Genomic DNA, 22232 nt, shown 5'->3' with positions numbered 1-22232 from the left:
GCTTGAATTCCTTTTGCCTCTGGCATTTTATTCCGTTTCTTTAATTCACAAATGTATTTGGTGAGAGGGGAAATGACTAGATACCTTGGGTAGCTCACTCTAAGGCTTGAGGGAAGGTCTGATCCCCAAGCAGCGTAGCTGTGTTGGAAAAACTCCTTCTTGCTGGTGGGACTGTCTCTCAGTAAAGCTGTTTTCCTTCACACCATACTGCTCTCAAGCATGGGATGGCCCTACCTTCATGGGGAGCACCATGCTGCTCCTGCACTCTGATGGTGGGTGGGTGGCCTGGCAGCTGAAGAGCGGCAGCTCCATGGTCAGAATGCAGCTGGAGTACACTCACGGGTGCTGGGGGTTCCTGTCACACAGCTTTCTGTCTCTGTGATGCTCAGCCCTGCAGACATCTCACCATCCCCACTGGGACTTTTGGGCTTTATAAAGCCTGTACAGTTCTGCCTGTGAGCTCCACACCCTGGGTGGTGGGAGCAGCTGGGTGGCCTTCCTTGCTGTCCCCTCTCCTGCTCCTGTACAAGGTCTCTCTAGGAGCAGTGGCTTATCGATGTGTGGGATGTTCTCCTGCTGCTAAAGAAACTCTCCATGTAGGATGACTGAAGAAGTCTGCTCCAGGAGAGACTGAGTAAGGCTGTTAAGGCCCCATGGAAGTTATTCACTCCCATTTGAGAGCCTGCCTGGCTTTCCAAAGGAAACAAGCCTTATGTAATTATGCTTTGTCTTTTTGGAGAGTTCTTATCATGTAACCTTTGAACACGTTGGCCAGTTTCAGCTGAGTCTGGGAAGTGAGAGAGCGCAAATGTTTGCAGAAATAGGTGGTCAAATAGATACGGTCAGTGTCACCTCGAAGGGGCTGATGGCAACTTGAGTGTGGCTCTGCCCCTGGCACACTCTCATGGGAGGTCAAGCTCCAGTGAGTCTGCAGCTCAGAGCAGTTCAATGATCTTGCAGCTATGGCTGTTTGGGAGGAATACCCTGTGGTGCGTGCCACCCAGTGCCCTGACCATGACACGTTCCTGTCAGTGCATGCTGCCACTGTCCCTGATATCAGTCCAAGGGTATCCAAGGAACCCTCCAGCGTGCTCTAATGCTCCCCCATCAACATCACAGAAAAGAAATGTTTACATCTATAACCATTATAATTTTTTCTACCTTTTAACATTAAAAAAAAAGGAGGTACACGCAAGCCCAGGGTGTCACAGACACTGAACATCTGACTGCTGCTGGGCCCTGTGCCTGTTGTTGTTTATAAACCTCTTGAACTATTCTTGCTACCCTTGGTGGCCGTGGAGCCCCGTGAGTGATTTTACAGCCTGGCTGTTGCTCCAGGGCCATCGATGATCCTATACATGTTACCTTTGATCACATGCTGTCCTGTCAGATTTTGCTCTGATGCAAGTCATCATGTCTGCGTGACTGTAACATGGCCCCAATTAAAGTCGGTTGTACACTTTTTATTTCAAGGTACTTGGGAAATGTTCCCTGGAACACTGTAAATCAAATGTTAATTACTATTAAAAAAATATTAGTCCTATATCAAACCTCTGGGTAAACCCCTTAAGGTTCGTAATCTAATTTCAGTAAACGGATCAAGAGAACATGGGTTTGAAGACTGAGCTGGAAAGCACTCTGGCATTCAGAGGTGCTTTCCATGACTTGCCGTGCAGACGTCCAGCCGCCCTCCTGGTGCACTTCCCAGCTCTGCCCTTCCAAGAGAAGGGGCACCTGACACTCAAACACTTGCCTTTTCTTTTTGGTAGGGCAACATGTCCTCTCTTTTCCTCTTTTTTTTTTCTTTTTTTTCCCCCCAATCCATCCTTGGTGGTGCTGATGGGCCTGCAGACCCATGGCCTCATCCTTACTCAGTCTCCCAGCTCTGCACTAGATGTTGGAAATGAAGTGATGATTTCTCTGGTTTATTGTTAACTGCTGAGAGAGACGGAGATAAAACTGATGCCTCTTTTATTTACATTAAAATAAGGATCAGGCTGGGACCAAGCTGCAGGAACAGAGAACTCAGCCTTGATGCCAAACGCGCACGTATTTCTGCCATACAGTTTGTACATAAAATTGAAACAATGGAGGGAAATATCTTTTATCCTTGTTTTCATTTTTATTTTAAAGCCAGGCAATGTGAACTCTACAATTTACCACTCCACGAAGCGCGCAATCCTTTCCAGCATATTACACAATGTGACAGGTTTATTACGCAGCCCTTCCCGTTGTGAGGAGAGATAGCTGTGCTCCCATAAAGAAGATGGGTTTGCTTGCGCCGTGCGAATAGGGTTTGTTCTGTGGGTTTATGGCACATTTGAAGCCCTGAGAGCATCTTGCTCGTCCAAATGACAAGTGCACTGTTTTGGCCCCAATTTCAGAAAGTAATTAGTGCCTGTTCTCACTCATTGGAATTAAAGCAGAAGGATCAATATAATGATTGTGTATTTTATGCAGTGGAAAAACACTTATTAGAGTGGCTGGTTTTGCACTGTGTTATTACCTCTCTCTTTTGTGTCATATTTTGATGGATTTGCCTTAATTTCAGCTGTAATTTTCTTGGGTCAGGAGCATTATCTCTATTGGCTGTAATGTCCCATTTGCCCTAATGGCAGTATATTAAAAAAATAAAAAATAGTTTACGTCTGTGTACTGTAGAGCAATGTGGGGGTGAGCAAGGGGACAAGAGGAGCCACCATGGGACATAGATTCTCATGTAGTATTTGTAACCAGGTAGGGAGGGAACAAAAGTTGCACTCCTTTGGAGTCCCAGTTTGCATACTGTGTCCAGAACCAAGTGCTTGTTTGACACCAAAGCGCTCAGACAAATATGTGCTGGGGTTTGCAGTGGAGCAGATGGAAACTTTCTCTAAGCATAATAGAGCAGCAGCCTCATCCACACATGTGCGGAATATTTCATCAAAGACTATTAGCATGTGGGGGACAGTTTCCCCTGTCTATGACTTGCTTCTGGATTGTTGGCACCTCTCCAGTTGGCTCCTGATTCAGAGGCTTCTACTTAGCTAGGGGAGAAGGGACAAACTACTGGGAGCATTTAAGTCCTGATGGTTGGAAAGATGATCTGTGGGCATGTCTGTGTGTGCAACTCTGGAAGAAAGGCAGTCAGAGTTCTTCACAGGGCATCAGTTTGCCCAGGCAGAGATGTGTATTCCTTGGGATGGAGAGCAGTGTACTGAGCTCCCTGGGAGCTGTCTTCTGGGATCTGGTGGGAACCTGTTCTCCATTTCAGGTAGTGGGGTTGAGTCACCTTTTTCTAGTGGTGAGGAGAGGAAGGAGGATGTCAAGGGAACCAGTGATGTGTAAAGCTAGAGCTGCCTGTGTGGAGGACTGTGCTTTTCTTATCTCCGTTGGATGTATTTTTTTCCCTAAAATTTGAAAATTTCTTACCTCTGCAGAAACATCTCCTTACAATGAGATACATGAAACATGTCTGGCAAGTATTTTGCATCTCCAGCAGCATAAGTCATGGTATGGTTTGAATTCCTGTTAAATACTCTGCCAAAATGCAGGGAGAAGTGAATAGGTGAAAGAGTATGTTTGAGCAGCCTCTCTATGGGGACAGTAACAAGATGACAGTAGTAATTATACACTTTAAAAAAGCATCCCTTTCCTTCTTTCTGCAGGCAGTTGGCCAAAAGTCTTGGGCAGGCTGGAGAGATTGAGCCGGAAACAGAAGGGATCCTGATGGAGTACGGTGTGGATTTCTCTGACTTTTCCCCCGAAGCCCTGGAATGTCTTCCCCAGAGCCTGCCCTGGGTTATCTCACCAGGAGAGCTGGCCAAAAGACGGGATTTAAGGTAACAAGCAAAAGCGCGGCCTGCCACTCCTCTTGGGTGGGTGCAGGATTGTTTTGTTTTGCTTTCATCACACTTTGAAAAGACCCTGACTTTATTACGTGTACCGTATTACACGTTACCTGTGCTAGCATGGAAAGAAGCTGCTTTTGAAAGTACCTACGAACCCAGATCATCAGTTATTTGGAGAAGTATTTTGTGAGGCAAAGAGGCTTTTTCTCAAAAGAACTATTGAAAACTGAAAATTTGGTATTTGGCACCTAATCTGAAAGCTTTATGTTCTTGTCTGGAATGTATTACGTATTTTAGTGGTAGTTTTATAGCAGAGATTTTCTGAATGCCTGGCAGATCAAATGATCTTGGACATTGTTACTTTGAAACTTAAGCACAGGTAGAGACTGTCCTGCGTTTTCCTGTCTAGTCTCAAAATTTTTCTCTGTTTGAAGAACCGGTGTCATGTGGAGTTTATGACGGCTCTTGATCAGGTTAGCAGCTGGCAAATGCAGTCCCTTCCCGCAGCCTGGCAACTTTGGGCTGCCCATTTACCTCACATTACCCATCCCTGTAACTTTGTGATGTTCCCACCAGTTTTCAACTCCACAGCCTGTTGGGTGGTAGACACAATGATATTGCTGCTCTACCCGAAACTAGTGGATTTGCTACTCTTCAGTGTCAGATTTCAGAGATGTCTTTACTAGAGAAGATTTAAAGACCAAAGAAAAGTAATTTGTTTAAGAACTTCACTTTGTAATAAAGGAAGGTGCAAAAAATCAAAACAATAAGTGCGTTACTAAGATGATATGGTGTCTGCCACTCCCATCCTTGCTTATGCTACAGCATTCCGTCGTGGTTGGCAGATTCTTTGCTTTCTTGCATATTGCTGAGATGAAGCAGCCCCATGGCCCTGATTCCTCAAGACACTGCACTGATACAAGCACCTGCATGTCAGGTTCCTTTCCCTCTTAATTTATGTTACTGGCACAGACATTAGCAATTTGAATGTACAAGCTGCAGTCATTGTATCTGTACCTGGATTCCAGATGTTACTTCAGATCTAGTCCTGTACTGTAGCCTGTGACTTTCTTACTGCTTCAGCTTTGGGTTTTGATTGCCATACAGTGGAATAATTCAGGGGAGAATCACACTCCTGATTGACTAGTGGTAATACTCAAATACAAGATCCAGACTGTGGGCTTCAGTGGATTTAAAAAAAAAAAAAAATTACTGAAAGCTGCAGTTCAGAAGTCACTGAAAAGTGCTTATTTTTATATTCTTGACTTCATTTCAGTAGCATTCTGTTTCTTCTGACCAAGTTCTTTCAAGCAAATAAAGAGCTTGACTTGTCTCCAGTCAGACAATCAGTTTTGGAAATAAATTCCAAGTGTATTTCTTGCTTTTAAAGCTGAATTATTACACTGGGACTTATCAAGGTGATAACAGTTTTGCAGTTAAGCCATTTAAATCCCTCTCTGCCCCTTCCTGACCACAGTGCACACTACAAAGTAGATTTCCTTTTGATCCTCTCAAATATAAACATTTAACAGTCAAGGTTTTTAAGACAATTATTTGAGCTTAATTTACTAATCCTTTTAATGTCAACTGCCACACTGCTGACTAACTAGTCTGTGGTCTAAACACATACGGAAATAACATGAGACTTCTAGTTATGGAGCATAAAATACAGGTGAGTCTGTTTTGTTTCCTCAGAATGAGATGTTTGTGTACCCAGAAAAAGATGAGTTTTATTAGTAAATGTAACGTGAACTGTAGCTGAGTGGAGTCCTGCAGTTGGACACCTGGCCACAATCTCTTCTGGTCTCACCCATCAGACCTCGAGAGACTGTTCTTGACAAGTCCCAGGGTAGATTGGCTATAACTTGATATTAAATATTAACTTTTGTAATGTCAGCAGTAAGTGCATTGTGGTTGGCAGTGTGGTACAGGGAGCTGGTACACACTGGCCCAGGCTGGCATCCAGGGGAAGACACCTGAACCTGGGTGTCTGGTCTGGGTGCCCATGGGAGTTGTACCTTGTTTTCCAGGGGAGCTCACACAGTGTTTAGCAGCACCTGCCTCTGTGAGTAGCCATCTTTGCTGTACTTTGTGCATGTTGATCTGTCAGGCTCCTCAGGTACTGCACAGTACTCTGAGAGTACAATATAAGATAAATTACAGTGAAGTAAAGACTCGTCTTTTCTCCTGAAACATCCATGTTAACACTTCTAAATAGCTCATCCTAATTCAGTTTACACATTGTTCACCTGACTAGAGTGAACACATACTAGAGATGGACTTAAAATACTTTCATCTGTAGAAAATCCTCTCCAGCTCTGTAACGCAGTGCTGTAAAATTTTTAGTGTCATGCATTAAGCTTTTGGGATTTGGAACCGAGACTGTAATAAAGTCTTGGGTTTTCTGCTGTTTCTTCTTCCTAAGACAAGTTTTCCTTGTTTCCTTTCACTATAGGAAATTAACCTTTCCTTCTTGAAAGGTAACCTGTGCTCTGCTAACATGTGTCCCAAGTGTGGTCGGGTCTGACTGTGAGTCAGTGTATAGAGCACGGAGGTTGAGGTTCTGCACTGGAGGCATTTGTGAGTGTGGTTTTAGATGAAAGTGAGACAGTATGTTTCACCAAGCTGCTGAGGCTCGGCAAGAAGAGGGAAGGATATTTTGTCCATGCCATCTTGTAAATATGTTCCTTGATCTTCCTGCAAGTCTTTCAGTTTTACAGGAAGCCTGTTCTTGCCATGCATAGTCTGTTTGGATAGCAACTGTGATCTCACCTACATAGCCTGTGCAGAATTACTTCCAAGAGATCTTTTTTTTTCCTCATTTCTCCAGTAATGGCTCACAAAGAAAGGTTTACATAATATTTTAATATTACTTAAGGCAAAAAAGATCCAAACCTCGTGGATAGCTTTGAAATCTTTTAGCTGATTTAACTCTCTGCTCTGCCACTAGTCCACAGTTTTGCCATGGACATCTGCTTTTTACCTGCATAGGTTTATCTCTGTAAAATTAGGCAAGTATTTCACAGGCACTTCCAGCTTACTTCTTTGTAAAGAGCACCAAAAACTTCTAATAAGCACTAGGTAACTATTAGGTGTTGGCATTGCATATTGCAGTTTTATTTTATAGAGAGCATGAAGTTTCATAAAGTGTCAGAATAGCGTGGTTGAGGAAACTTCCCTTCCAGAGACTTTAAATGTGATAATACAGATAGGACCAGTGTTCTCATTTTATTATTCAAGTTGACTGAAATCAGTACTTTTTCATTAGAATTTTAAGAAATGTTTGGTTTCTGCTTTTAGAGGAACATTGGAGGATTAGTGTCATAGAGACAGATGTTGATGGGTGCAAAGTTTCAACCATAGTCCGATCTTTTCCAGTGTTTCAACATGTAATTTTCATTTCCTTGTTTGCTTTGCTTTGCACTTAGTGTTTCAGTGGTGTGGGACAAAATACAGCCCCTGAACAGAAGAGGGATCAAGGTGAAGGAGGAAATGCAAATTTCAGAGGTGGGTGCAGGAGACGGGGGCTGGAGGAGGATGCCATTTGAAGAGGTGTAGTCAGGAATCTAATAAACCCAAAAGCTATTTCTAAGAGTCATTCCAAATGTTTCTAATTTCATTCATATCTTTTTGTTTCCTTTACTGCTTAACTGGGACAAGAAACTAAAGCCAGGAAAGTCCAATCATAGTGGGAAACAAAAACCTAAATATTGGAGAGAGAAAAAAGGCCATTCTTTGCAAAGCAGTTCTGCCTTTTGCTTGTCTCCCATTGTTGGTGTTGCTGTGGAAAATGTATAACATCACTCTTTTGGAAAGCAGTAGAGCCTGTTCAAGTAGAGATGGTTTATATAGTCTAACATGGAAGAACTTGAGGATATCTATTTCTTTACCATTTGCCTAATAATAAGCGAGCCTGTTGACCTCCGCTGGACTATTACAAATGTGAAACTTGGCACTCAAAATTGCTTGCTCTAAATTTTCCAGTTGCTTTCTCTTTTTCCATTTGATGTCATCCTGCCAACTAGTGATTTTATTATTATAAACAGGACATTGTATTCACTTTTAAGAAGAAATATGAAGCTGAAGGTAAAATTACAAACTGCAGTTTCTCAGCTGGCAAAATAGAAAACAATGAGCTAAAAATACTGAGCAGAGAAAGGGTGCTGTGGCAAGAAACTCTGGAATATCTACAAGATGGATGTGGGCTGAGTAGCAAAAACTGACTGACTTCAGCTGAGCACTCTGAACTCCTGAGAATCACCAAATGGTTGAGGTTGGAAGGCACCTCTGGATATCTTCTACTCCAGCCTTCTTGCTCAAAGCAGGGCCAACTAGAGCAGGCTACTCAGGGCTGTGACCATTTGGGGTTTGGTTATCTTCAAGGATGGAGATTCCAGAACCCCTCTGAGGAATGTGTTCTGGTGTTCATTGCCCTTACAGATAAAATGGATGATTTTTACCTTTAAATGGAATCTCCTGTATTTTGTGCCCGTTGCCTCTTGTCCTGTTGCTGGTTACCACTGAGAAGAGTCTGGCTCTGTCTTCCTTGCTCCCTGCCATCAGATATATTTTCACATTGATAAGATCTCCCTGCCTGAGCCTTCTCGGAGCTGAACAGTCCCAACTCTCCCACCCTCTCCTTGTAGGTGTGATGCTCCAATTCCTTAATCATCATCGAGGCCCTTCAGCAAACTTGCACCAGTATGTTGATCTCTTCCTGGTACTGGGGAGCCCAGAACTGGACGCAACACTCCAGCTGTGGTCTCACTAGTGCCAAGTAGAGGGGAAGGATTGAAGGACTGCATCTCTTGACCTGCTGGCAACACTCTTCCTAATGCAGCCCAGGAGGCTGTTGGTTGCCTTTGCTACAATGGCAAGTTGTTGGTTCATGTTCAACTTGTCCATCAAGACCTCAGGTCCTTTTCTGCCAAGCTGCTTTCCAGCTGGTTGTACTGGTGCACAAGGCTATTGCTCCCCATGTGCTTTTCCCTTTGAGCTTTATGAGATTCCCATCAGCCCATTTGTCTGATGAGGTCCCTCTGAATGGCAGCAGAACTGTCCATTCCTCCCATGAGGCTAAAAGGCCTGGAAGGCATCAGACCCAGGGGCAGCAAGGATCCACTGCGTTGGCAGGAGACAATTAATGCTCACTTGCTTCCTTTGCAGGGCAGAGTTAATGAACTTTGCTCTTGCAGGCAAAGAGCTCTAATGCAATTAAGCTTTCAGTTAAAATTTGCATCTTGATATTTCAGCATGTGACCTCAATTGCAACTGACCTAAAGCTATCCAAGTAATTGAAGGCTAAATTGTCATTTTGGCTGCCCATTCAGAAACGTAGCATCCTTCCTTTGGTTGATAAGGGAGGAAGAGTGCAGGTGCTCTGCTGTGCCTCTGTGTCCCTCCTCTGTGTGGAGGGAAGCTCTGTAGCACTGTTTGTAACTGGAAAGCACTGGCAACAGGACAGTACCTGCACTGCAGTTCTGCCCGCTCTTTATTTCTTTCTTGAGGAGTGTTACAGCTGGTAACAGGGATTAGCAGTTCTCATAGTAAAGGTTTGACAGTGTGCTCTTTGCTGTAGATGCCCGAGGAGATTATTGGCTGATAAAATTAGAGGTGACGGTAAAAATGGCAGCCTTGAGCTGTGCTAGGGGTGTTGGAGGAAAGCAGTCAGCCTCTGAAACAGATGTCTTTTCAAGGCAGGTGGACGACTTTAGTTAGAAATGAGTGCAAGTCAGATAAAACATCATTAAACAGCTTGTTTCCTGGAGATTTTCCACTACAAAAAGCTAATGTTAAGTAGAGCAAGGCTTACTCAGCTATAATAGGATATGTAAAAATGCTCTGGTTTCTGATGGAAACTGAGAAATGACTTGTTTAGCAAATGTATAAGCAACATTGCTACAGACCTGACTGTTATCTTGGCATGGAGTGGAGACACAAACAGGGCCAGATTATGATCTCTACTCTCTCACTGAGCTGCTCTGTGCCTAATTTAATGCTCTCCTTAGGGAGATACAAGGCATACAAAGGATTACTCAGTTGTGTCTAAGGATATCAGATCCAGTCCCCTCTAACAGGATTGATTCAAGAAGGTGGTGATGATGGCTGTACCTGCTCTGGGTACTTCTGCTGTCCAGGCAGTCTGGGGAACAGTGCCTTTCTTGGATCAGTGAGGAGAGCTCGTGGTAGCTTCAACCTCACCCATTAGCCAAGTAAGTAAAACCGAATAAATACGGTGCTGCTGTCAGAGTGATGTGATTCAGCTCCTTGCCTCTGGTTGGCTTCTTCAGGTCCTCCTCTCTGTTTTCATAACATTTTCTACTACACTATAGCTACAGCAATTGTGATGACACTGTTTTGTACAAAATGATGCATGGTCTTTGCTGTCAGGTGCTGTTGTTGCCAGTGGCTGGGGGACATAGACACACTGGCAACTGCACTTTTTTCCCTACAGGAAGGCACGTGTGGTCTTTGGAAGTGCGGCTTCAAGCAGAATTGGTGGTGTGTCATTGGACAGGATTATTGCATTCCGATCTTGTAGGCCATCAAAACTAAGCTTGCTTAGTTAAGAATCTATTTAGTTTGTGGAAAACAGTAATAAGTTTTGTGACTGTTGTTATACATACAGTCTTGTTTGTGCCTGGCTGCCTATTTTATGGAGAGAAAATGAGAGAATAACAGAGGGAGATGAGGATAAAATCTTAAATCAATTTGAGAACGTGTCCATTTTTTGCTGGAGCCCCCTGGATCGCGAGGTGGGCTTTTGATGAGCAGAAGAAAGTGTCCTATCCTATCATGTTTATGTATGTTAAGTGGCCCAGTTCAGGTGTGCCAAATACTGCCACTGTCGTTGATATCACAGTGCTTTGCTGGTGCTCTTCTCTTGCTACAAGTCAGATCGCACAGTGGTATATAGGAGATGAAGGAACCAAGTCCTGGTGTCAACCCAGGTATCTGTCTCAGAGGTGTAGGAGAAACCCAGAACTTCTTCAGTAAGTGAGGCAGTGTGTCCCTGCTGTGGTATTTCAGGGCTGATCACTAGGACAGGCTGATTGTTAAAAGGAACATTTTCTTTGTGGCTCCATTCTAATGGAGTGGTCTGAAGCATGCTTTGACCTGTTGCTCTGCCCTGAAGTTTTTGGGTGATTGGATCCTTGTTCCTGTCTTAATCTCAGATCCTCACTCTCTGAAAAGAAAAAAAAAAAAACACTGTAATGTAGAAGGCATGCATGCAGGTGTATGAGACAGGCTTATACTGGAGGTATCACAGCATGGATTAGAAGTAGGGCAGTCCAGAAAAGACTAACAAAAATATTCTGGGAGATGAGGGATTGATTTACAAGGAAGGATTAAGTGTTCGATGTGTATTTGCCAACACTAAAACTAGAAGTTTGTGAAAGATATAGTAGTTGATAGCTAAAATATGTAGACCAAAATGAAAAAATGAGAATAATTTAAGGTGGTGGGAGGATAGAAAGGGTGTTATGAGGACAAGTAAGGTAAAACAAAGAGGAAATCTTTCTTGTCCAACCTAAAATAGACTGTAGGTTGGACTGCTAAAGAAAGTATTGGAAACTCCATCACTAAAGATATATATATATATACACTGGAGAAAGTCCTTGCAGATGTATTGTCATGAGTAGTCCGGCTCTGACCTATGGGGGTTGGATGACCTAACGTCTCTTCCATTTCTAGCTCTGTGCATCTATGATTAAAGTAGTTTATATAATGCAAGTACATTTTCAATTACACTCCCAACTTCTTGCGTGGGATAGCAATGGTGCAGAGACCTCATTATATTTCTGGCACAATTACGGTATGACTTGTAGGAAGTACTGCTGGTACGTGGTCTCTCAGAGATTCTGATCTCGTTTATATATATTTTGGCTTTTCAAGCCATTTAGGTGTGTTACAAGACTGCAGTGCTCTTTTTTCCATCTTTCTCCTTACTTGGAGGCCATAAATATATAGAAGAAATAATTGATTCTGGTTTGTCTATCCAGTGAGCAGTCCTTGGTGAAAATGTAAATGTTTATTGTTGTAGATATGCAATACAACAGGATTCATTGTCAGCCGCTCTCTTGGACCAAGGTCTGTTTTCTGAACCAGAACAGGACATTAGCTAAAACATAAACACAGAGAAATTAAAATGAACAGTACTGGCTTGATTTAGAAAGTTGGGCTTTCAGTGCATTTTATGCTGTACTGGATTTTTGTGGGACTTATAAAAATTAGTGTTCGGAGGGGGCAGTTTTTGCTTCCAATTATTTTATAATTTCATTTTGTTTTGAAATTTATGCACCATGCAAAAGGAGTTTTGTGATGTGTCAAGTATCTTTGTCAGTGTGTTACAGGGCATTCAGAGTGCCCTCAGAGATTTCTCAGGGTACTTCTATTACATACATACTTTTTAATAAATTCCTTTTAAGAATCTGTTTTGGAAGGAGCCACTCAGGGGTTTTAACTAAAATCTGCCAGCATCAAGTGTAATAAATGTAGACACTACACATAATAGGTGTCTTTAGGAGTGGGATGTTGAAATCTCTAAAATGTTCAAGCACTAATTGTTCTCTAAAATCTCCCTCTGAGAAAGAGTACTTCATCCCCATTTGAATGACGAACATCAGTGGAATTCGTCCCATGCTTACTGGCACTTTATAAAAAAATCTGTGTAGACATTGTGGTCGAGCTGGGTTTACGTGTGATTGAAGAATGAGATTGATTTTTGTGGTTGCCATAACAATTGGACTGTTGTGTGAAAAAATGTTGGTAGCATTCACTGGAATGAGTTGACAGCTCTAGGATGCCTGTTCCCAAATTAAAACAACTGTTTCCAGCTCTGAGAAATGATGTCTGTTTAACTTTTGCAAGGTGGAGCTCAGCAAGATCTTAGAAATGACCTGTAGAGCTTAAAGATTCTAAAAGTGCCTTTGCTTTGCTTAATTTTAAAATGCCAGCTTTGAGCTGGAGTTAATAAGGGTAAACCAGGAGGCTGAGCTTTCACTCCCACCAGGCAATTGTATGTACTCACAAAGTGGAGAGAACAGGACAGTCTAAGGAGTCCCTAGAAGAATGTAAATGCATTGCAAGTGTCTAGACATGCAGTCACTCGTACTGTGTCTTAGCACTGACATACTCAAAGAAGGCTTGCAGTGCCTACAGTTTAATAAACAAAATGATGGTCATCACTGTCTCACCTCCAGCTGCAGCAATCTGGTCTTTGGAAGTATGCTAATGCTTCTGTGGGAGATTTAGCTTGGTGCTTCAGGAGCTGTTGGATGACTAGAGGGACTGTAGGCTGTGAGCACTGAGCTTGGGGCAGGGCAGTATGGTCAGTGGGTGTCAGTGGGTGGTTAGCCACTGAGCTGCTGGAATTTTCAGTCCCACAGGCAGTGGGTTTCAGCCACCTTTTCCATGCTAGTGGGTGCCATGCGTTCTTTGTTCTCTTTTTGTAGTTGTTTTGGATGTGTTGGTTTTCATGAATGACCAGTAAACATTGCAGGAGACTGCCTCAGTCTGAAAGTTGCTCTTGGGAGAGAGTCAGGATGGAGAGGTAAATAAGGTAATTAAGTTCAGGCACCTTAATTCTATGCAAGCCCCTTTGGTGGTTCCCTTCTCAGCCCCTTCCTTAGGTGCTCTGGATTGCTTGCAGAGGCACACAGCTCTCTATCTCTTGTGAGACCTGTCAGCCTAAATTCTGCCCACAACCTCAGCCCTGAGCAGTCATAGAACCATAGAATGGTTTGGGTTGGAAGGGACCTTAAAGATCATCCAGTTCCAACCCCCCTGCCATGAGCAGGGACACCTTCCACTAGACCAGGTTGCTCAGAGCCTCATCCAACATTTCCAGGGATGGGGCATCCACAACTTCTCTGGGCAACCTGTTCCAGTGTCTGACCACCCTCACAGTAAAGAATTTCTTCCTAATATCTAATCTAAACCTCCCCTCTTTCAGCTTAAACACATTTCCCCTTGTTTTGTCATTAACTGCCCTTATGAAAAGTCCTTCCCCAGCTTTCTTGTAGCCCCTTCAGGTATTGGAAGGCCACTATAAGATCTCCCCAGAGCCTTCTCTCCTCCAGGCTGAACAGCCCGAACTGTCTCAGCCTGTCCTCATAGCAGAGGTGCAGCAGCCCTCGGATCATCCTTGTGGCCTCCTCTGGACTTGTTCTAACTGGTCCATGTCTTTCTTGTGTTGGGGACTCCAGAACTGGGTGCAGTACTCCAGGTGGGGCCTTACGAGAGTGGAGTAGAAGGGGAGAATCACCTCCCTCGACCTGCTGGCCACGCTTCTCTTGATGCAGCCCAGGATACAGTCCATCTTCAAGCAAGTGGTAAAGCTGGGGCTTCAATCCAAGTGACTTCAGTTGGTGATGGCTGGAACCAGGGCTAGAAGGGGTGGTGATATGCAGCATTCAGGAATGTGGACGTGGTTAGGCTGCCCAGTTGACTTGTGCTCATGGTGCCTGGGATGTCCTTCCTCCATCGCTGCTTTCCCCAGTTCCTGAATTAGTTGGCTTGTGCTTGCTTCCCTAGGACCCGCAAATGGTCTCTCCAGCTGGTAAGGACATCATCTTGCTTCATGGAGGGTTTTCTGATGCTCTAGCGGGTACATGCAGTTCTCTGAATGGTTATTTCATGCCTGTTGGCGTTTGTTAGAGTGGTGAAAATCTGGGCTCTGTGTCCCCACTGGTGGATTGACTTATCTGTGTGCTGCTGGCTGGGTAAACCTTCTAGTTGTGTTAGGAGGATCTGCATGGCTGCAGGGTGCTGCTTTGTCTACTGTGTACAAACTGGTGCTTTTCTCTATTAGCAGCACCAAGCTGCCTTTACAGAAAATCCCTCTGGTAACACCCAAACTTTGCCCAATAACTGATCATGCCAGAAACCTTGCCTCTAATACAGCCTGAGCCCTTGGCTTACAAATGCAATGCTTCATCTTGATCCAAGTAGCCTTCCACTTGAGTGAAGATGGAGCTCTGACCACTGGGACTTGTAATCTCCTTGTGTCATAGATGTTTATATTTTATGGCTAAATCTGATATGTTGAATTATGAACAGTTTAGCTGGCAAAAATTGAAATATCATACCAAGCTTTGCAGCACCAACTGCACAGGATTTTCTCTGCTGATTCTTGCGAATACCCTTGCGTAGTTGTACGTATTTGCACAAAGAAAAACAAACAGCTCTTGCAGTCCTGTGATCTGTGAACGTTTTAATTACCGTGACGGTAATTCCAGCTCACCAACAGACTACTTATCTTACCTCTACTGCTGCCCTAGCCATTTATTTTAGGTCCTGTTAAAGGTAAAAAGACTAACTACTCTGCAGATATGCTTGTCCACTTCAATTAGGCTTCCGTAAGCTGTGCAAAGAGAAAGTGCACTTAATTAGCTTTCCTTAAATTAGGATTGATATACCAGGCTGTATATGTACATGCTGTCGTTACCATCTAATAAACTAAGCACTCTATTCTGCAATTTTTTTTCCCAGATGGTTGATTTGCAAGATGGCAGACGGAGCCAGCGTGCGAGCTTTGGCTTTGGCAGTGTTCTTGTCACTGCCTTGGGGCTAGAGGTGGCTGGGTCAGTGCTCCTGGCCACTGCCTGGGGCTGGCAGGCTTTTCTGCCTCTTGGGTAGGTCCACCACGCTCAGTGCAAGCTGTTCCCCTGATCCTCCAAAACTCTCATAGGCATCCCTACGCTCTGGTGCACGAAACCTCTGGGCACGAGGTGGAGGGAGAAAAGATTTTATTCTTCCATCAACAGAAACTCCGTGCCAGAGCAGATCCACCTCTGCAAACCTGCATTCAACATATGTTTTGGACAAAGAGGCTCCTGTAAAAAGTGGAAGTTTCCACACCGAAATGTTTGGGTTTGGTCAATGTGAGGAGGCTGGAGGGTTCTTAAAGGGGCATGTTTATCTCTAGTTCTTTCCAGCATGAAGATCAGAAAATCTCTTAACCCTGTGTCTCTATCTTCTAAACTGGTTTCCTTTAACTAACCAAGCCGTGTGTATGTTGGAACAAGTGAACTTGGAACATCTCATTACTTTTACAAAGTATGTTTTGACAATTTTAAATGAATAAAACAGATTTTTATTAGGTGTGATGACAATGAGAGATGGCTCCTTTGGGGCTTTTAAAGAAGGTGGAGAGGCAGATGATCAAGCTCTTTAAACCACAAGGTCACCTTGGTGGCCCTCCAGAAGCTGGAGACAGCTGCCAATTTGTATTTACTTGTGGTCAATACAAATGTGTGTGTATGTAGCTGGGCTACTTGCTTGTGCTTAAGCAACGGCTTTGTTAGCAGGTGCATTAGAAAGTAGTTGCCTTGAAGTTTGGTCATACAACTCACTGCAGGATGTTTTTGTTGTTGGTTACAGTCAGAATTGTGGTCTGATCTCTCCGAGATTCTCTGTGCCACAGCCGTTGGGGTATTGTACAGCCAGACAATATGGTCAGGGGAGGAATTTGAATGGCTCCTTCCTCTTCGCAAAGTGGTCTTGCCACATAGCTGGGAGCAATGTAATTTCTTCACCCAGGTGGTTTTTGTCAGCTACCTCCCGGGTCCTCCTTCGGGTTTTTACAGGAGTGGCTGGTGCAGGTGCCAAGGGAGGGGACAGTTTGCAGAGCAGTGGGCAGGCTGTGCTACCCACACCCAACCTTTCCTCCCCTTGCTTTTCATTGCTGATTCTCTCCAGGATGAAAGGCATCTCTCTGCAGTGTGCTGGAGATAAAAGGTGATACCAGTAGGGCTGGAGGAAAAGCAGAAGGAGATAGCTGAGAACATGCCTTCCTTGGAGACCTTGCCCCGGAGGAGCACGTGTGCAAGGTGCTGCCCTTGGGCTCAGTGTTGCGGTCCCATCACTTGGTGGATTGTTTTCTTTCCCACATGCCAGCCCTGGTTCCTATAGTCGTCTGAAACTTCTCCAGTAATAAAAACTGAAAACCAGAAATATAACTCATCACACTTAATAATGCAATTACTGGTGAGCGGAATTTGCTTAGAAAACTTCAGCTAAGTGTACTCCTGTGTGCCAGGATTATCTCACTGCTATGAACTTTGAGCTCTGCTTGCAGATCAGTTTCTCTTGTCCCATTGACTACCTGGCCCTTGGCTCTCAACACTTCTGCAGAGTCCTTATGCCAGGGAGTATCATTCCTTGTGTTACTTGCTCAGTGACTTTCTTACCTCACCTTGCAGTCTGTGCCCAGAATAAACTGCCTGTGACAAGCTACAAGTCCAAGTCCCTTGAGTAGTTTTAAAGGAGAAGCAGATCTGAGCCTGATGGTTAAACTTATCCCAGCTGTGCTGCACATAAAAATGCTGGTGAGAAATGCTAAATCTGGATTTATCTGGACCCCTCTTCAGCTTTGCATCTGTGAGTTTAAACATCTCAGACGACGAGTGGTGTCTGTGCCTGCAGTTTGCATGCTGAGAGGCTGCTCGGAACCCGCCCACTGGTCCTGAAGGGCGGTGGGCTGCACACCAAGTGCTGCCTGGGGTCTCGGGGCTGCCCCGCCAGCCCTGCAGGTTTGGGCTCTCTGAACTGGGGCCACTGCTGACCTCTGCGGTAGATTTGACTGGCCAAATACATCTCAGCAAAGTAGCATGTTAGTTGCTACCATTGTATATGTGTTCAGAATTTGGCACCCGTGTATTTATGCTCGCTTCTTTCCAGGGCAGACTGCAAATAAGCATTTCGTTGAAACCAATCTGCTAATTTTTAAACTGCCTGGAGCTACGATTCACAATGGGTGGCAGATGCTTGTGGTTGCAGGCTCTGAACATCTGGGATAAGCTATCCATTCTCCTGACACAGGAACCCACTTTCTCTCTGAAGAAGCTCTTAAAACTTTTTCTTGCTCACTTGTCAAATAAAGCAAGCCATTAGTGTCTGTTCAGCGCCGTTTGCTCTTTTAAATGAAGTAACTTAAAGGAAGATTTACTAGATGTGGCTGGAGGGGGAGTCACAGTGCCAGGATGCTGTTGCCTTTATACCACATAAGTTAGTGGGACCAGTACACGCAGACTGGCACACATGCATGCGCCCATACTGCTTGTAGTATAGATGCCTGTGTATCTGCATATGCACAGCTCCCTAAAGAAAGTTGCACCGTACTTTGGAGTGGAGCTATCTCAAAATTCCATCCTTAGGTGGAATTTTAAGGAATATATATTTATGGAAGTAATGTTGTTTGCAAGCAACAGATCAAAGTCCTGGTGTAGTTGAAATTATTTCATATCTTTCAGTGTCACGATCTCTAATTTGTTTAGATGCATGCGAAGGATCAGAAACTAATGTGCATCTGGGGATTAAGGCAGCTTTGCTGTCCAATCTGAAAGCTAGCGTATTCTAAAAGATTTTCAAAGTCTCGGAAGGCAGTGAAGTGCTTTACTGATTTTTATGTCTTTGAAAATCTCTATTTAGTGTGCCTGGTGGAATGATATAAATACGTGCTGCCAGCTGTCTGACACCAACAGATACCACCAAGAGCATTTAAGTACCAAAGTGATAGGCCTGCAAAGATAGAGACATTGCTCTCACTGTGCGAGCACCCATGCAAAAAGAATAAGACTTGCTAATTCCACATGACACTTGCTCCTTTAAAAGTTCACTGTAATTTTTCCCCTCCCACCTCTCCTACCTCAGGACTGTATCAGCGATTATGCTGTAAGAAAAATAATATGCGTTTTCATTATACATCCCTAGAAGGGAGTTGCCATCATGTTATGAGTTTTTCTGCGGCAAGAAGAAAAGCAGCAGACTGATCTCTTCCTTGGCAGCCTCAGTCTATGCCATTGTGCTTGGGCATCTTCGAAGTAGAGAGGGACTGAACTTATTCTAAAGGTTGAGATAAAAGCAAAATAAACCAGCAAACCCATTCCTTTACTGTCTTCACTGCTCTTCAACTCCAGTCCCACATTCCACACGTTGCTTGGGTGAACCCTGCTGTAGTCCAGGGACCTGGGCAAGAAGTTGCTGTAGGGCATCCCAGGATGAAGGGAGATCCTAAAGCAGGAGATTAGGAAGTTTTATTTATTGAGTGCTTCAGATTTTGGGTCTAGCTGGTGTCAGACTCTGCTCTATTAAACATAATGATTCCCGAGTCAGATGCTCTATTTTGCCTCATCTTCATTGCTCTAGACCATATCTGTGGTCCATCTTGATATGTTCCTGGTGTCCCTGCCACCCACCACTACAGGACATACATATGTAAACTGTCTAGGGCAGGACTGCACATTCCAGCTACCACCTGTGCAGTGCATCTGGAGGGGTGTTCAGCTTTTCCTAAGCTCCAGGTTGATTTGCCAGATCTAATTAGCTGATTTGGAGCTCTTTCTTTCTATAACTTTCATAATGTTTCCCATTGAACCTGCTTTTCCTTTGGTGCATGATAGGCAACGTAGATGTTATAAAGTACTGCACCCCTTCGGTGTCTTTACTGAGACCAGAACTTTCACTCAATTTTGTTCTCATTCAGTTCGGTTTGTAAATGTTTCACTGCCTCTGCTCTGTGCTAGCTGTGCTCATGGCATTTCAGATGCTGTGATACCTGCGTTTATGTATGGGGATGGCAGTTATTTATGTTCCATTTAGCTTTGCAATTAGGAACAATCTATTTTTACTCTAGCTGCAAGGCATCAAGACTTTTTCCTGCTTATTTCTTTGGAGTGAACTCGCTGGGCTAAATTGTTTAGTTTTTGTGTAGGAAAATCAGTAATGAGATGAAGGCTGTTAAGAGCAAGCAGTTAAACCAAAAAGAAAAATTAAAAAAACATCAAGGAGATTCACTTGTCTAAAACCTTTTTTTTTTTTTTTTTAAATTAAATTTAGACTTTCAGATCAGATTGGAAGATGTTTTAACAGACAGAGTTTTCTGAAAACATGGTTGTTGTTGTCTGGGTGTCTTTGAAGGTCTCTTTGTTTTGATACTTTCTTCATGACTGGAAGATAAATTTTTCTTTTCTTCATTTTTCCTTGGATAGGAAAGAATGCATTTTCACCATCGACCCATCAACTGCCAAGGATCTTGATGATGCTTTGTCCTGTAAACAACTCCCTGACGGTATGAGATATATTTTACAAAATACTTCTCAGTGTTTATATTCAGCCGTTGACACATTCGTATATATAATTTGTCATGAAGTATTCTTTAGCAAATACGAGTAGATTAATAAACTAGTTCTTCTCTTGTTTTAATTGCCTGTTTTAAGAAATCTTAGAGCAGATATTTTTAAGCTGCACTCTGAAGTAGTCTTAGTGTCAGGAAATGCAGAACCATAGTGTTTTCCATAATCAGAGCTGTAATTTGATTTGAGCAGATCTCAGCTGTCTCCTGTCACTACAGGAGTTAGAGCTGAATAGCTAATATGCCACTCTTGCATACTGAGGTCTAGTGAAACTTTGACCTTGAATATGCAGTCCCTGGATAAAGGAATCCAGTTTTTTGAAGGTCACTGTCTGAATTGCTTTTTGATGTTTATAGGATGCTGGGAATTGTCAGATGAGCAGAGTGTGCCTTATAAGTTGTGTTATTCTTCTCATTGCCTTTTAAGCTTTCTGTTCTGCCTTATTTGTACTTTTGCTGTGCCGTAAGCCAACAGAACAGAAAGTAAAGCTCCAGAAGCCAAATCTTGATGATTCTGACTTAAGGAACTTCCCTCTTGTGAGCTTACTTTGCCATCCAAGTTCTTCTCATTTAGTTTGATGAGATCCAGTAACAGGCTTGGTTAGAAATACTGCATGATTTGATTAGCCCATCCACCACTAACAAAGAAGATAAAGTGATTTTGTGTGTGTGTTTGATTTTCTTACCCTTGTTAATCATCACAATATGATGATATCAAAGACATCATTCCCTGGTTTTGGGGTTGATTTCATTCTGTGCAATGTGGCCAATGAATTGTCATGTCATTTAGACCCAGGTACAGAGTACTATTACAGGGCTAGGAAACTGATAAAAAAATCAGAGATGAAAGAAAATTTGAGGCCAATAAAATTATTTCTAATTACACTGTACAATAGCAGTTCTGAGGCAAGATTAAAGAAAAATTGCTGTTCTGTTTCACGGAAACTTTAAACAGTCTTCTTGAGAGATCCTAAGCTGAACTCTGTTCTCCCTCTTTCCCCTTTGTCATCTGAATTATCTGTAGATTTATGACAGTGCTGTGATCCCACAGCCCCTCAAGTCTGAAGTGTTGAAACTCTGGCTTCTGAGCCTCAACTGAGCACATACATGTGGTTTTAGATGCTGCAGGAAACCATTCACTGAGCTGGTTTGTGGTGCATACATCTGCATTTTTATCTTACCCACCATTTGGAGAAAGTGTTAAAGGGAAATATCTGTTTGAAGAAGAATTCTTCTTTCCTAGAAAGTCTGCAAAGCCATTGCAGGGCTGTCACTCATACTTGGCATTTGCTGCTATACCTGCTGATGAGGGAAGTGGCCACACTCTGAAATCTGCCTTGTCTCTCCGACTCCAACTGCAGAAAAGGCTGTACGAGCCCTCTCACTGCAGCATACAAAGAAGGAGATGTACTATTACAGAAGGAATTCTCTACTTGCAAGGTCCACCCAAGAGGGTTCTAAGTGTTACTGGGCTGTTACTTATTCTGGGAGCTCTATAGCCTGGTGGCTACAAATCCCCTTGTGATGCCAAGGTGGATGGCTGCAGCACTGCCTCATGCCCTGAGCAAACCTCTTTGGAACAAGTCCTTCTCGTGCAATCTGGAAAAACAGAAAAAAAAAAAAGTGGAAACTTTGTTTTTAAAGTTGCCTTCTGAATGGACTTCATTCATGCTGCTGTGCTTTGCCAGTCTTCCCTGCTTTGTTGCTTTTTGCTCTTCTCTGTACAGGCATGAGGCAGAGGGAGCTACCTGCATGTAGCAGAGAAAGCAAACACCCAAGTCCTCTTGGTCTGTTTATTTCTGACTCGTCCTTCTCCCAGGGGCTGTGTCAGGCCTGTGCTGGCTTCCTGGAGCCTCCAGAGGAAGGTTTTCCTTGGCCTTCCCTGATCTTCTTTGAAAGCTAAGGAAAATGTCAAAGGATCATGTTAAAGCCATACTTTCAGGGGTTATCTTTACCTGTATATAACACAGGAGCAGGCACCATTCTCTTTTCCCAGCTACCTTGTTATTTCAAAGGTGATCTCTGATGCCCACGAGGGTGGTCAGAGGATACTTTGGCAGTCAAAGATAATACTTTTCCCCAGAAAACCAGGCAGTTAGGAAAGAAAGATAAAATGGATCAGACTACAGGGTCACTCTGCATAAAAAGTTTTGCAAAGCTCAGTTCTTCAAATAAAACAAAAGTGGAAGGTGCAGGAACCTTTCTCCTCTTTCAGTTCCCCAAAATAAACTCCACCACTCTGTTTTAGAAGAGATGTGAAAAAAATG

General features: G+C 43.4%; 1 protein-coding gene across 1 annotated transcript in view; it reads left to right on the top strand.

Moving 5' to 3' along the window:
• The window catches only part of DIS3L2 (DIS3 like 3'-5' exoribonuclease 2), a gene marked incomplete at its 5' end in the record, with an annotated part of 134952 nt that overhangs the window by 17927 nt on the left and 94793 nt on the right, over positions 1-22232 (top strand). The window contains 2 exons of the mRNA XM_010165870.1: positions 3648-3821; positions 19823-19902. Coding sequence (XP_010164172.1) covers positions 3648-3821; positions 19823-19902 — 254 coding nt within the window. The remainder of the gene's footprint in view (positions 1-3647; positions 3822-19822; positions 19903-22232) is intronic.

This window comes from Antrostomus carolinensis, unplaced genomic scaffold (assembly GCF_000700745.2).
Source record: "Antrostomus carolinensis isolate BGI_N321 unplaced genomic scaffold, ASM70074v2 scaffold9844, whole genome shotgun sequence".
Taxonomy (NCBI): Eukaryota; Metazoa; Chordata; class Aves; order Caprimulgiformes; family Caprimulgidae; genus Antrostomus; species Antrostomus carolinensis.
Note: the sequence above shows the minus strand (reverse complement) of the source record. Positions and strands in the feature narration are given on the sequence as shown.